Here is a 15250-nt window from a genome sequence, read left to right as displayed (position 1 = left end):
GAATCCTGAGGCCACCGAACCGGAAACCTTACGCCAGCTGGCTGCACCAAGAAATTCTGTCCATAAAAGTTATGAACAGAATCGGTGACAATGGGCAGCCCTGGTGGAGTCCAACTCCCACCCTGAATGGGTCCGACTTACTGCTGACAATGTAAACCAAACTCTCGCATCACTTGTATAGGGACCGAACAGCCCGTAGCAACGGGCCCCCGATCCCATACTCACGAGCACCCACCACAGTGTACCCCGAGGAACACGGTCAAATGCCTTCTCCAAATGGACTGTATTTATATAGTGCCTTTCTATCTTATTTCAAGATACTCAAAGCGCATTACACTACAATCTGTGCCCTGTGCAAATGTCCTCTGTCAGAGACTGAGACCTCACAGTCCAAGAAAGCCAACCTGCCATTTTTTACATCTTCTCGTGTGAACTTGATGTATTTATCCACAGAGTTGATGTGGTCAGTAAAATGTTGGACTTCCTGAGATTTAATTTTAACCCAGGTGTCATCAACATACCTGAACCAATGACTTTGTGGTGTCCCTGAAAAGGACATCAAGGCTCTCTTTTCTACCGCCTCCATGTACAGGTTGGCAACAATAGGAGACACTGGAGACCCCATAGCACACCCATGTTTCTGCCTATAATATTGCTCCCCATATGTGAAGTAGGTTGACTGCAGGCACAGTTTCAAGAGTTGACACAGTTGTTCTGTGGAAAGCGTGGTCCTGCTGCTCAGAGTGGTGTCTGATTTTAATCTTAAACGGACCACCTCTACTGCATCATCAACAGGAATGCACATAAAGAGTGATGTGACATCAAAAGAGACCATTGTTTCATCAGTCTCCATGAAGACATCCCTCACCTTATCCACAAAGTCCATGGTGTTCTGTATGTGGTGTTCTGAGCTGCCAACAAAAGGGATTAGTACAGACGCCAGATATTTGGAAACATTTTACGTGATAGAGTTAATCATGCTAACAATTGATCTTAAAGGTACACCTTGTTTGTGGATTTTAGGTAAACCATACAGACTAGGTGTAAACCAGCCACTAGGGAGCACAAGCCAGTGTATCTCTTGTGCCGGTCCCAAGCTCGGGTAAATGGTGAGGGTTGTGTCAGGAATGGCATCCGATGTAAAACACTTTTGCCCAAACCATAATGCGAGTTCATCAAAGCGAAACCATACCGGATCGGTCGAGGTCCGGGTTAACAACAACCGCCACCAGTGCTGTTGACAAACAGGGTGCCGGCGGAAATTGTGCTACTATTAGTCGAAGACCAAGAGGAGGGAAACGTGTCAGGAGACAGAGGGAGAAGAGGAAAGTGAAGAACGTAGGACTGAGGGTTGCAACTCTAAATGTGGGGACAATAACAGGCAAAGGTAGAGAGCTGGCTGGCATGATGCAGAGAAGGAAGGTAGATATTTTATGTGTCCAAGAGACCAAATGGAATGGCAGCAAGGCTCGCAGCATTTGGAGCAGGGTTCAAACTGTTTTACCATGGTGTGGATAGAAAAAGAAATGGAGTAGGGGTGGTCCTGAAGGAGGAGTTGGCAAAGAATGTAGTAGAAGTGAAAAGAGTGTCAGATAGGGTGATGTGCCTGAAGGTAGATGCAGAAGGTCTGATGCTAAACATTGTCAGTGGTTATGCTCCACAGGTTGGATGTGATGAGGAGGAGAAAGATACATTTTGGAAAGATCTGGATGAAGTGATAGAGAGTATTCCCAGGGAGGAGAGAGTGGTGATCGGAGCAGACCTGAATGGACATGTTGATGAAGGAAACAGAGGGGATGATGAAGTGATGGGTAGGTTTGGTGTCAAGGAAAGAAACCAGGAAGGCCAGATGATTGTGGATTTTGACAAGAGAATGGAAATGGCTATAGAAAATACATATTTCCAAAATAGGGAGGAACATAGAGTGACCTATAAGAGTGGAGGAAGGAGTATGCAGGTCGACTACATTCTGTGTAGAAGAGGAAACCTGAGGGAAATTGGAGACTGTAAGGTTGTGGCAGGGGAGAGCATGGCCAGACAGCATCAGATGGTTGTGTGTAGAATGACTGTTGTTGTGAAGAAGAAAAAAAGAGTAAAATCAGAGAAGAAGACCAATGGTGGAAGCTGAAGATGGAAGAATGTTGTGAGAAATTCAGAGAAGAGTTTTTAAAGGCTCTGGGTGATAAGAAAGAGCTTCCAAATGACTGGACTACTACAGCAACAGTAATTAGAGAGACAGGTAGGAAGGTACTTGGTGTGTCATCTGGACAGAGAATGGATGATAAGGAAACCTGGTGGTGGAATAGTGAAGTGCAGGACACTGTTCAAAGAAAGAGATTAGACTGGAAGAAATATGACAGTGAGAGGACTGAAGAGAGGAGACAGGAATATAAGGAAATGGGACATACTGCAAAGAGGGAAGTAGCTAAGGCAAAGCAGAGGGCGTACGATGAGTTGTATGAGAGACTGGACACTAAAGAGGGCGAGGAGGACTTGTACCAATTGGCAAGACAGAGGGATCAGGCTGGAAAGGATGTGCAGCAGGTTAGGCTTATTAAAGATAGGAATGATAATATTCTATCAAGTGAGGAGAGTGTGACGGAAAGATGTAAGGAGTATCCTGATGCATGCTCAATAATCCAGGTAGAAAAATCCAAAAAAGTTCAATCTGGTCCTCTGGACATTCAAAAAAAACCCAAAACAAAGCAAAAAAATATAGAAACGTTTCGTCTCTCATCCGAGAGACTTCCTCAGTCTGAGGTGCTGTATTCAGCTCAGTCTCCTAAATTGCACCTTCTCAGAGTCGATCAACCAGTTTGCTGCTGACAACCAAAACCAGCTGCTCACATGCTCAAGAAGGACCATCAGCCTAACAGTGGATCATTAGCACACTGATGGCTGCTTACTATTCACAGGGGGCTGAGTGATACTAGCAATCACAGCATTGTAAGAGGGGGACAGTTGAACCCGGAGGCCTCCACCCCTGTTTAATGATGGACGATTTCTTTTCACAAAGATGGCCTCCTTTACTCCTCTCTCAAACCATCGTTCCTCTCTGTCCAGGAAAAGTCCTGGGGGTCCTAAGTCAATCTGTAACACACAGACAGACACTTCTTCTTCATCTTCTACACCACTTCTACATTACACTTCAACGCTCCCTCTACATCAAGCCATTTCAACTTCTAAACATGTCTAAACATGGGGAAATAGTTCACGTTTCAGTTACATTTAATTTGAGGGTTTTAGAGACTGATGATTTTTTTCCTCTGAAAAGAGGTGGTGCCCGCATAAAGAGGTTATTTGCATAATAAATGCATACCTTATGAGCTTAACTCTTAAATAATAAATTATATAGATATCCAACCACAAATCCCTCTACACTCTGGTGATGGACCGACTAACAGATGAAGTCAGGCAAGAATCCCCATGGATGATGATGTTTGCAGATGACTCAAGACTCTGGTAGCAGCATTTTGGATCAACTGAAGACGTTTTAAATGGTAAATGGACTGTACTTATATAGCACCTTTCTATCTTATTTCAAGATACTCAAATCACTTTACACAACAATCTGTGCCTCATTTACCCATTCATACAGCACTCTACTAGATCTCTACAAAGCTAATTGAACAAATCATTCTAAAGAGACTAATCAGTGCTTTTAGATCACATTTATACACTGATGGGACATACATCAGAGGCTATGAGGGGTTCAGTGTCTTGCCCAGGGACACTTCGACATGTGACTGCTGGTGGATTCGAACCCCCAACTCTCGCATTGGAGGACGACTGCTCTAACCACTCAACCACAGCCGCCCCGTTTTAAAGACATATTTGGACATCCAGATAATAAACCATTGCAATAGTCCAGTCGAGACGTGACAAATGCAAGGATCAGTTTTTCTGCATCATTTTTAGATAAGATGTTTCTAATTTTAGTGATATTTCGCAGGTGGAAGAAAGTAGTTCTAGTAACGTTTTAATGTGGGGGATAAAAGACATGTCCTGATCAAAAATAACACCAAGATTTTTAACATTAGAGCTGGAGGAGAGATTAATGCCATCTAAGGAGGGAGAAAGACTGAAAAATTAATTCCTAAAGTGCTCAGGTCCAAAAACCAAAACCTCAGTTTTGTCTGTGTTCAACAGGAGAAAATTAATGGTCATCCAGGTTTTTATGTCTTTAAGACATGCTTGTAGTCTAAGTAGCTGATTGGATTCATTGGGTTTAATGGACAAATATAATTGTGTCATCAGCATAACAATGAAAATTTATCCCATGCTGTTTAATAACTTTACCTAATGGAAGCATATATAAAGTAAAGAGTAATGGCCCGAGCACTGAGCCCTGAGGAACTCCATGACTAACTTTGTTGTATGAAGAAGATTTATTATTTACATTTACAAACTGGAATCTATCCGATAGATATGATTTAAACCATTTTAGAGCTGTCCCTGTAATTCCAATATAATATTCAAGCCTCTGTAGTAAAATATTGTGATCCACCGTTTCAAATACAGCACTGAGTTCTAACAGGACGACACAAGTCCATTGTCTGAGGCCATGAGAATATCATTAGTTACTTTTACTAGTGCTGTTTCTGTACTATGATAAGCTCTAAACCCTGACTGAAACTCTTCAAACAGATTATTTCTTTGTAGATGTTCATGCAACTGACCTGCAACTATTTTCTCTAGAATTTTTTAGATGAAAGTTAGATTAGATATAGGTCTATAGTTGGCCAGAATTTCTGAATCAAGATCAGACTTCTTAAGTAAAGGTTTAATTACAGCAACCTTAAAGCTCTGTGGTACATAACCATTCGTTAAAGACAAATTAAGTAGATCCAAAATGTGGACATTAATTAGGGGAAATACCAATTTAAACAGTCTGGTTGGGATGGGATCTAGCAGGCATGTGGATGGTTTTGATGAAGTTATTATTTTTGACAATTCAGAGAGCTCAACAGGACAAAAACTGTCCAAACACAAATCAGGCTCCAGTGAAATTTTTAAAGTTGCCTCATTTGACAGGGGACCAGAGACAGCAGAAGGAATGATTGTTTGAATTTTCTCTCTAATTGAAATAATTTTATTCATAAAGAATCTCATGACGTCATCACTATTATAGTTGTAGGGATACATGGTACAACAGAAACGGGACTTTAGTCTAGCAATAGTTCTAAACAGAAATATAGGGTTATTTTTATTCTCATCTATTAAAGATGAGTAATATAAAGTTCTAGCTTTACGTAGAGCTTTTTTATATGTTAGCAGACTATCTGTCCAAGTTAAATAAAATTCTTCAACATTAGTAGAGCGCCATTTTCTCTCCTGGTTTCTAGATGCCTGCTCTAAAGTACGTAACTCAGAATTGAACCAAGGAGCCAGTTTCCTCTGATTGATTACTTTCTTTTTACAGTGGAGCAATTTTATTAAGTGAAGTTTTTTCATTCAACCTTTATTTAGACAGGTAAATCCCATTGAGCCTTGAGGACTCATCTACAAGAGAGACCTGATTTCAACAAAGAATGATGACAACAATGGACAACAGCGACAACAACAAACTGTCACAAAAAGTCATACAGATTTTTTTTTCTTTACAAATAGGATGGCTAAAAAAAAGAAAAGCAACATTAAAAACAGCTAGATTCTAAGGCAAATGTAGAAAACTAAAAACAGGAACATGTCTGCATTGGTCCCTGCCAGGAGTCCAACAGATTCTTAGGTCGTTTTCACACCAGATAGTCCTGTAGACTCGTTTCGGTTCAGGACCAATATTCATGACCTTTTGTTTACATTTGAGCTGGTGCGTTTGCATTCACACTGCACTGTGAAGTCGAGTCAACCTGTTGAACTAACCTGTTCCCCCGCTCGCCTGTGGGGGCGCTGCACCAAGAACTACTGAATGAAACGACACAAAAACCTCTGAAGACACGTCTTCTTCTTCTTCTGTAAATAAAAATAAAAACGAAGTGGCATCAAGTTTTAGCAGTTTTAAGAGTTATATTTTGTCATTTTTCAAAAATAGACTTAGCATGAGCAGAAGATGACAGAAGACCATGGAGAATATTGTTTTTCACACAAGGTAGCTGACGGCTCCATATAAGGTTGTAGTGAACTAAGCCTCAGGTCAAAATCTGGCCTTGAGAGCCTGCCTGGAACAAGAACTGTATTTCATTTATTTGAGTCCAGAAACACAAGATTAAGTTCATCCAGAGACTTTCTAACTGTCCTGCACTGATCAATTGAAATCCACTTCTTTTTCATCATCGGCCTCCTCATCCAACCATGAGCATTACCAGGCTTACTCAGCCGATCAGAACACACAGGCAGATTTCCAGCATGATTCTGATCCAACAGCAGAGGGGACAAACATTGGTGACCAGGGGCAGGACGAGGGGTATGAGACAGAGGAGCAGCTGCATGCTCAACTCTTGACTGCTGCTCTGGAGTTTGTCCCACAGCACGGCTGGTCTATGGAAGCTATTGCAGCCGGTGCAGAGTCTCTGGGTTTGTCCTCGGCTTCCACTGGTATGTTCTCCAATGGAATGGGAGATTTGGTCCTACATTTCATCGCCCAGTGCAACGCCAATCTGACAGAGATTCTGGCTGAACAACACAATCAGGTCCAGCAGGGCCAGGTTGAACCAAAGCAGACTGCAGAGTTTCTAAAAGATGCAATAGAGACCCGACTGCGGATGTACATCCCCTACATTGAAACATGGCCACAGGCGATGAGCATCTTGCTCCTTCCTCACAACATCCCTGACAGTCTGAAGCATCTGTCCACCATGGTGGACAACATCTGGTACTACGCCGGAGACCGGTCCACAGACGTGAGTGGATCCTATCATCCACGGTCCCCATTTTCTTCTGCTCACAGCTTCTTGTCCCCTTTTCATCAACACCCCAACAATATCCGGCCTGCTACTGCCCAGATGAACTGGTACACCAAGCGGGCTGCACTGACTGGCATTTTTAACACTACAGAGCTAGTAGTCGCTTCAGGCTTCGGCTTCAGTCGTTGGCAGCTCCAGTCGAGTGCAGTCGAGTTCAGTGCTGGGAGAACAGAAGTCCAGGCATGATCCAGAGCTCTTCCGAGTCTTGTGGGAATTATGCAATCTTCCACATCTGAGTGGAACTTCTGACGGACTCCACTCATGTGAGTCCACTGAGAGGTGAACCTGTGTCGGACGGAATACCGGCGCTACTTCGGACGATTCACAGCTGTTCCTACGGAGACGCTGAAAGGGTGCGTTAAATGGAACTTCGTACCAGTGGAGACATCTCCTCCAGGTAAAGAGTTGATTTATACCACCTAAGTCTACCGAGGAAGAAGCTGGGAGTTCACCGGAGAGTGCCGTTCTGATGCCGACACACACACATTTCCCTCATCCATCCTTTCTCTCAACTTAAACTTCAATTTCCATCTTTAAACTCTTCTATCTGCTAGAAATCATTCCAGATATTTTTAGAAATGTCTGTTGTACAGCTGGAAGCAAGGGAAACCATCGCCGTATGGTTTTCTAATTGTAAACCGCTAATTAAGCCATGTTGTTGTTGAAATCATTTTGCCAAATTAATGTAAATGTGTGATGTTAAACTTTGATTCTGTAAATAAATGACCGCATTCATTTGATGGGTCAAAGAAAATTAACGCCTCACGTTACATTTAATTAAATTCAATGCACCTTATTATTCAGTCCAGAAAAATGAATGAATCCGTTTAATTTATGAATATATCACAGAATATGTTCATCTACATACTGGCGGCCCGTACGTTTGTTCTACATACTGGTGGCCTCGTACGCTTCATAAATGGACTGTATTCGTGTAACAATTGAATTATCATGTTGGCATGAAATGAAAAGTGCAGAAAGGAAATATGGTGAGAGGGATGGACTGAATGTGGAGACACACTGGGCTTCAGACCCAAATCTCCTCACATCAAACACCCCTCCATCCATACCTGAAGTGGTAGAGACAGGCCTGAACAGGTTTCCTCTACCGAACAGGCAACAGAGAGCATGGAAACTTCCTCTTTCAATAGATGTTCTGCTAAAACTCTCAAAATATGTACAACGCTTTGTACCGGGACCAATGGGTTCAGCTGGAACAAAAGCGTACCTCAAAGACATTGAATTCAGGCTGAATGGTTATCCTAATGCTACGGTTGAGGATAAAATCAGTCTGATAAGGCTCACTTCGGACAGAGAGGTGTTCACCTTCATCGAGCGTCTACCTGATGCAACGAGAAAGGATTACAACCTTCTGTGTGAAGCTTTGATCAGAGAGTACGACCCCTGCACGGGACCTGCTGGTTTCCCAGCCGCTGACAAGGTCAAGCAGGGCAAGAATGAACTTCCAAAGATTTATTACAAAAGAATCTTCCAAGCTTATTTTGGTTACAGAAATGAAACCGGAATGGAGGAAGAAGAAAGTTTTAAATATGTTTTCAGCAAAAATCTCCACACTGACATACGCATGTCAGTACAAATTATGGCAAATTTCAGAGAAAATCCATAAATGAGATTAAACAGTGTGCTGTGAATGTGTTTGAGGCATGTTCTCATGCTAAGACGCCCATAGAAGTGTTTCCTGGTATAAAGGTTAAACCCCACTCCCTAGAAATGGAAGGACGGCGTGCATCGCCTCCTCCTCCTAAAACAGGCGAGAAAAGGCAGTATTTTCAAACTAACAAACCGCGTAATGAAGGTGCACGCTGGGACAGAAATGCTTCTCTTTCAGAGGATGAACGTGATTATCGTAAATGGGGTATGCGTAGGACGCAAAGATATGGGATCCAAGAGGACCCATATTATCAGGGAAAGTCCGAAGAGGAACCCCCAAAAGACGTACCTAACCCTCCCCCACCTCGGACGAAACGAACCGAGGCGATAAAATCACAAAGGTCCCAGGAACAAGGCCCTACACCTCTGAGCTCGGAAGAGACAGAGATACTACTAAGGTTTTTAGAAACTTTGAAACACGCTGAAATGGGAATCCAACCTGGAGCACTATGTAGTGATGTGATCGCTACTAAATCTGAAGGCGCGAGTGACAACATTACAGATGTCGGTGAAACACACCAAGACATTATTGTTGTGGCCTCCAACAACCCCTCATCGGACGAAGGGGGGTAAACTCACACACAAACGATGATGAGTCATCGCAAGCTGAACACTCAGAACCTGATTTTCATGATTTTGAACTAGGCATTCCATTTCTGGGAGGACTCCCAGATAACCTGGTACCAAGTCAAGAAACTGGGCCAGTATGGTTAACAAAACCAACACAGGCCATAGCTCTTTTCTCAACCGATGATGTCGACCAAGGGCCTCAAACTTATGGTGTCTTACCCATAGACAGGTCTGACGACTCAGAAAAGGATTCGTTGGAGCTCCCCAAAGAGCAAGAACCCTTAACAGTCTCATCACAGATTGAACAGGTGGTCGCCCAAGCCGACGCTCTGACATCTGATGAAGAAAGAGACAAACTTCGCCAAGTTCTTTTAAAATATGAAAAGTCATTTTCAACTGACCCAGACATCATCCAACTTCAGAAGTTGGATGATCCTGCAATTAACTCGATGATACTGTATCTGACTGACCCAGACAAATACACTCCATCGAAAGGTGAACTGGATTCCAATCCAGACCTTAAAGTCCTCTTTCAGCTGCGCAAACAGTTAAAACTACTCAAGGACAGCCTAACTTTAGCTCATGGAGCGACGTCCTCACCCGTGTTCGCGGTCTCCCATGACCGAAGGGGGGTGACGCCAGTTAGGATAATGCTACCAGACGCGATAACGTGAGCAAATCTGACATCCAGAGTGAGTGGCGCACCGAAACGTCGTTTTCTAGTTGCTTAATCACTGCTTTTGTCTATGTTGAAACATTGTTTAACTGGTTGCTTAGTCACTGTTTTTGTCGATGTTGAGACATCGTTTAATTGGTTTTTGGTATTGTTTCTGAACACCCCAAGCAAGAATGAATTTTGTGTGTAGTTAAGTTAGAGACTAAGAGGCCTTTAACCATGCCAACATGCAGTTCATTTGTTAAAATGTAATCTTTGCGGAGTCAATGTAGATTAATGCTACCTTAAGTACCATAATCTACATTGATCTCACAACGCTTAAGCCGAACCTACTCGAACAATTCTATTCGGGGGGATAGCTAATTCTGTTTGATGAGTCTCGCCATAGACTTCCAAAAACATTTATGGGGAAACCAAACACCCAATCTCAAGTCGTTCGTCTAAAAGACAACAGACAATTGAACCAAACTATATTTTACCATGTAAATCTAACTTAAACCAAGTTAGGAATGGAAAACTAGTTTGGAATACTCTTCTATAGGTATAGACCCCTATAGTTACCCTTTTCAGCATGTTCCATCCCTTAACTGGTAGTTGTAGCTGTTCCCAATCATAATAGCTTACACACCAGGTGCATATAGTTTAAGGCCTTATGTAAAATCCCCTTCATAAGCCCACCTTAAACCACATAATTGCATGACACATTTGAACCAAAATGGCATCGACTGGACACCCACCCAGCGACGACCTTCGCTGGAGGAGACCTGCAATCCTGACGTTGGTCTCCACTCTTCATCCAGTGGCCGCATCTTCAGTTCAATCCAAGGGAACCCCTCTGTATGCTGATCAATCAACACTTCCAATCGTTGTGGATTAATCGTTGTGGATTATATGACTTTTTCCTATGGATTACAGACTCTATTTCCAAGGGGTTAAAAGCATTGCTACATTGGAATTACCAAAAACATTGCGGATTACATCCTTTGACTTTTGTTTTCCTTGCTGGATTACATCAAGACCAGGGACATTCGAAGGCGTAAGTTCATGTTGGAATTCATCCCCATGGACAGGCGATGATTTCCAAAGGGGGGACTGTAGTGAACTAAGCCTCAGGTCAAAATCTGGCCTCAGAGCCTGCCTGGAACAAGAACTGTTTTTCGTTGATTTGAGTCCAGAAACACAAGATTAAGTTCATCCAGAGACTTTCTAAGTGTCCTGCACTGATCAATTGAAAGAACATTCTCTTTTTTATTATCATTACTATTTTACAAATGTTTGATAATCAAAGTGTGTTTAGTTCAAACCATTTTTAAATGTTGAAGTGAACTACTCATTTTTAAATCAACTGTGAAACAGTAATAATGACTTTAATCCTCATTCAAAGTAGAAATCAGGTTAATGATGCATTGTCTGATTTTCTGTCTTCAATGAGCAAGTTGTGTAAGTTGGTCAAAGGTCAAGTTTTGGTCAACTGCAAGTTTACTGAAAAAGAAATGTCATGTTTAACTTTTACAGAAAGATATGAGAGAGTTGACTCCATGAAGTCTGAGTTCTTCATAACAATCTTCTGTCTGTTCTTAAACACTTAATCTTTTTCCTTGACTTTTTAATAACCTCTTACATCACAAAAACACACCTATGTTTGGTCAACCGACCAATCAGAAAGGTCTCAAATGAACCGGAAGTGACCTCTTTTAAAAGGTGCAACACTTCCTAGTTCACTGTAGTTCTGAAACTCAGAAGTTCAGGAGTTCTGAGGAGTCCAGTAGTTCTGAGAAGAACGCTGAGAAGAACGCTGAGAGAATGCTGTGAGTTAGTTCCGAGAGCAGCAGAGTTCAGAATGCTGGAATTCAGAATGCTGGAGAAATAGCAAATAAGCTGGGCGAGAGAAGTTCAGAAGAACTATGAAGTCTGTTCTGGATGATCTCACCACTCCGATCGGTTCCCTACTATTCTTACGGAGACGCTGAAAAGTGGCTTGAAGTGGAACTTTACGCCGGAACTGAAATATCTTCAGAAAGGTAAAAAGTCGATCTTCAACCGCAAAGTGTACCGTTTGGTTAAACTGGGTCCAGAAGGAGCGTGCTGTTCTGGTTATAACAGACAAATTCCCTCAGCCATCTCTCTCAAGATAAACCTCATTTTCCATCTTTAAAATTCTTATATCCTGCTAGAAATCATTCCAGATATTTTCAGAAATGTCTGTTGTGAAGCTTGAAGCAACGAAAACCATCGCCGTATGGTTTCCTGACTGTAAAGCTAATTAATTAAGCCATGTTGTTATTTTTCATTTTGCCAAATTAATGTAAATGTGTGATGTTAAACGTGATTCTGTTAATAAATGGCCGCATTCATTTGATGGGTCAAAGAAAATTAACGTCTCACGATACATTTTATTAAATTCAATGCACGTTATTATTCAGTCCAGAAAAATGAATGAATCCGTTTAATTTATGAATATATCACAGAATATGTTCATCTACAAGGTCAAAGAAATGCGTGTTTGTTTACCCTGCGGAGCGGGGCCCGGTCTGTTTACATTCACACTGCACCCGAACCGCGCTGGAGTTCGCTTCTACCGGACCGAGACCTAGGTTTTAGCCTGGGCCAGAGTTCGCCTTTTTGTTCCATGACAGAGTTCGATGGCGCGTTCACACCTCCCTAAACGAACCGGACTTTCTAGGAGAACGAGCTAAAGTTCGATTAAAGCGGACTAAACAGGGCTGGTGTGAATGCACCCTTAAAGCCACTTAGAGAGGTCAAGGTCAAGAGCTTCAGATCTTTTTGTAAGATATTCCAGGAAACAGGAGCGGAATAGGAGAAGGCCCTTTTGCCTAGTTCAGTCCTAACTGAGGGAACACTGCAGGTAATAATGTCCTGAGAGCGCACGCTGTAGCTGCACTCACGCAGAGATATGAAGGAGGAGATGTATGAAGGCAGCAGACCAAGAAGTTATTTAAAAATGAAAATGTACCAGTGATAGAGTCTGCGTGAAGTTAATGATGTCCAGTTAACCAGTGAATACAGGGTGCAGTGGTGGGTACGATAATCACAGCCCGTTATGAATCTTAGTGCACCATGATAGACAACATCCAACATCTGCAGGGTTCTTGTAGGAGCGTTCATGTAAATAATGTCACCGTAATCAATGGAGGGAAGGAAAGTCACAGAAACAAGGCGTTTCCTAGCATTCAGAGTTAATAAAGAACCATGAACCATAAACATGAATCATTTCTCAGGTTCTGCTCTCTACAAGCTGGACAAGTTTAGCCGCAGGGGATCCCTGAAGTTACAGACATGCTGCATTATGGGCATTATGTGCTACTTGGCCTAGGGGTGCAGGGGGGACCAGCTCTTTTGTGTTTAAGGGATTAGAGTACGCTTTTGTGTGAGAAGGAAAAGACTCCTGATTGATGTCAGACAAGTGGACGGATATGCAAACAAGAAGAGAAATATAACAGGTTGATCCATTCAGCCCTGGGACAGACAGAAACCACAACCCTCGTTTTTCTTTTTTTTTTTTTTAGCTGTAACAATTTTTTTACTTTGTGCTCAGGAAATACTGCTGAGTCTAAGTAAATTAATTCTTTTTCCATCCTGTAACACTTTGCGAACTACAGGTAAGGAAAAACATCAAAAACCGCCCAAAGTAAAAGCTGACAACAACTTTCTATGAGAAGAAAATGTGCAGCGTTCTGCTTTTTGAAATGATGTTTTCAGCAAATATAACTGATACATCTGTTGGTCTGATGAAGGAGCTGACAAAGTGTAAGTTTCAAAGAAAATATGATGGCAGGTTTGGTTTGAGGAGCTCTTCTTCCTGCAAAATTCATGCAACCTTTACTTATAATAGTTAGTTCCCATTGAACCTCGAGGACTCATTTACAAGAGAGACCAGTTACATACAACATACAGACTAGATTAGGAAAAGAGAACACAAGGGTGTAGGAAGTAAACAAAAAAAAAACATATCTCATACCATATGGTGAGGTTCTGAGAATTCATTCCGTCACGATTCATGCCCGTTAGGTTAGATTTTCCATCACTCTGTGCACTGCTTGGTGTCTTTGGATCCTTTTCTTCTCTTCTGTCTGCATGTGTGTGTTTTAGGTTGTCTTGGCTGCATGTGGGTTTAAGGTTGTCTTCACTGATCAAACCGGTTTGTCTTCACTGCAGCACCTACAGCTCTGATTACATTTCAATTAGCTGCACCTGTCTCTGCACCCTTTATAAGTCAGACTCACACAGAGTGATTGCCAGGAAGAAGAAAGAGAGGGGCGGGTTGGTTGGTTGGAGAGAAAGTGAGAGGACGCTAGCTAACGGCGGGAAATTTTTGAAAGTTTGAGATTTTTGTTTCCATATATACCATTTTTCTTTTTGAATTTGGTGGTTGGCATAAACTGGAATGCGACTGGATCGGGATGACTACTCAGGTAGATTACAACGAGGATATGGATTTTGATGACTGGACTCCGGTAGGTAGAGGAGGAGGAAAAGGTAAGGGCAAAGCTGTGAGAGATGACAGAGAGCTTGGCAGCCATAGTAATAAGAGAAGCCTTGAAGAGTGTAGTTCAGAGGATGAAAACAGACTGGTTAGAAGGAAAGTGATAAATGAGGAATTTAAGGTCATACTTAAATTCAAGAAAGAAGATGAGAACATGAATCTAAGCTCTATAGCAATATCTAAAGATATAAAAAAGAAACTAGGTGAGGTGGAGTTTGCGAAAGTGCTGCGTGATGGGAATCTGTTGATCAAATGTAAATCTGAAGAACAAAAAAATAAAGCTATGCAGATTGATAACATTTGCAAAAAGGTTGTTAGTGAAAAGAAAATTATTGGAGAAAACAAGGTTTCACGTGGTGTTATCACTGGTATTCCACTTGAGGAAGATCTGGAAAAACTTAAAAGAAATATTCATGATGTAGAAATATGCAATTTGAAAAGGTTGTTAAAAACTGTAGATGGGAAAAGGATTGAGAGTCTCTCTATACTTTTAGAGTTTAAAGGCGAAGCTCTTCCTGATAAAATAAAAATTGGTTTCATGTGTTTTCCTGTCAGGCCTTATATCCCTCCTCCTCTGCGCTGTTACAAATGCCAAAGATACGGTCACATTGCAGCAGTGTGCAAAGGGAAGCAAAGATGTGCAAAGTGTGGTGGAGATCATAGGTATGATGAATGTGGGAAAGATGTACAGTTGAAATATTGTAACGGTGGAGGTCAGCATAGTGCAGCATATGGGGGATGTGAAGTAAGGAAGAAGACAGCAGAAATACAGCACATAAAAACTGTTAAAAACATTACTTATGCAGAAGCAACAAAAAAGGTGCAAGAAAAAAGAGCAGTAGGCCTACAGGTAAATCCTAAAGTTCCTCCTAGTCCAAAACCTGAATCCAGTCAAAGAGCAATGACAGGAATGGAAATTACAATGGA

General features: G+C 41.9%; 1 protein-coding gene across 1 annotated transcript; it reads left to right on the top strand.

Moving 5' to 3' along the window:
- Positions 1-6251: 6251 nt before the first annotated feature.
- LOC119414880 (ubiquinone biosynthesis protein COQ9, mitochondrial-like) lies at positions 6252-15018 on the top strand (the record flags this gene model as incomplete). The annotated part of the gene is made up of 3 exons (XM_037682000.1): positions 6252-6839; positions 6942-7044; positions 14879-15018. Coding segments are annotated over 3 exons (831 nt in total), but the record flags the coding sequence as incomplete, so codon positions are not given.
- Positions 15019-15250: the final 232 nt, after the last annotated feature.

The sequence above is a fragment of the Nematolebias whitei genome, chromosome 9, assembly GCF_014905685.2.
Source record: "Nematolebias whitei isolate Nwh7 chromosome 9, NemWhi1, whole genome shotgun sequence".
In the NCBI taxonomy this organism is placed as follows: domain Eukaryota; kingdom Metazoa; phylum Chordata; class Actinopteri; order Cyprinodontiformes; family Rivulidae; genus Nematolebias; species Nematolebias whitei.
This window is presented reverse-complemented; position numbering and strand designations above follow the sequence as displayed.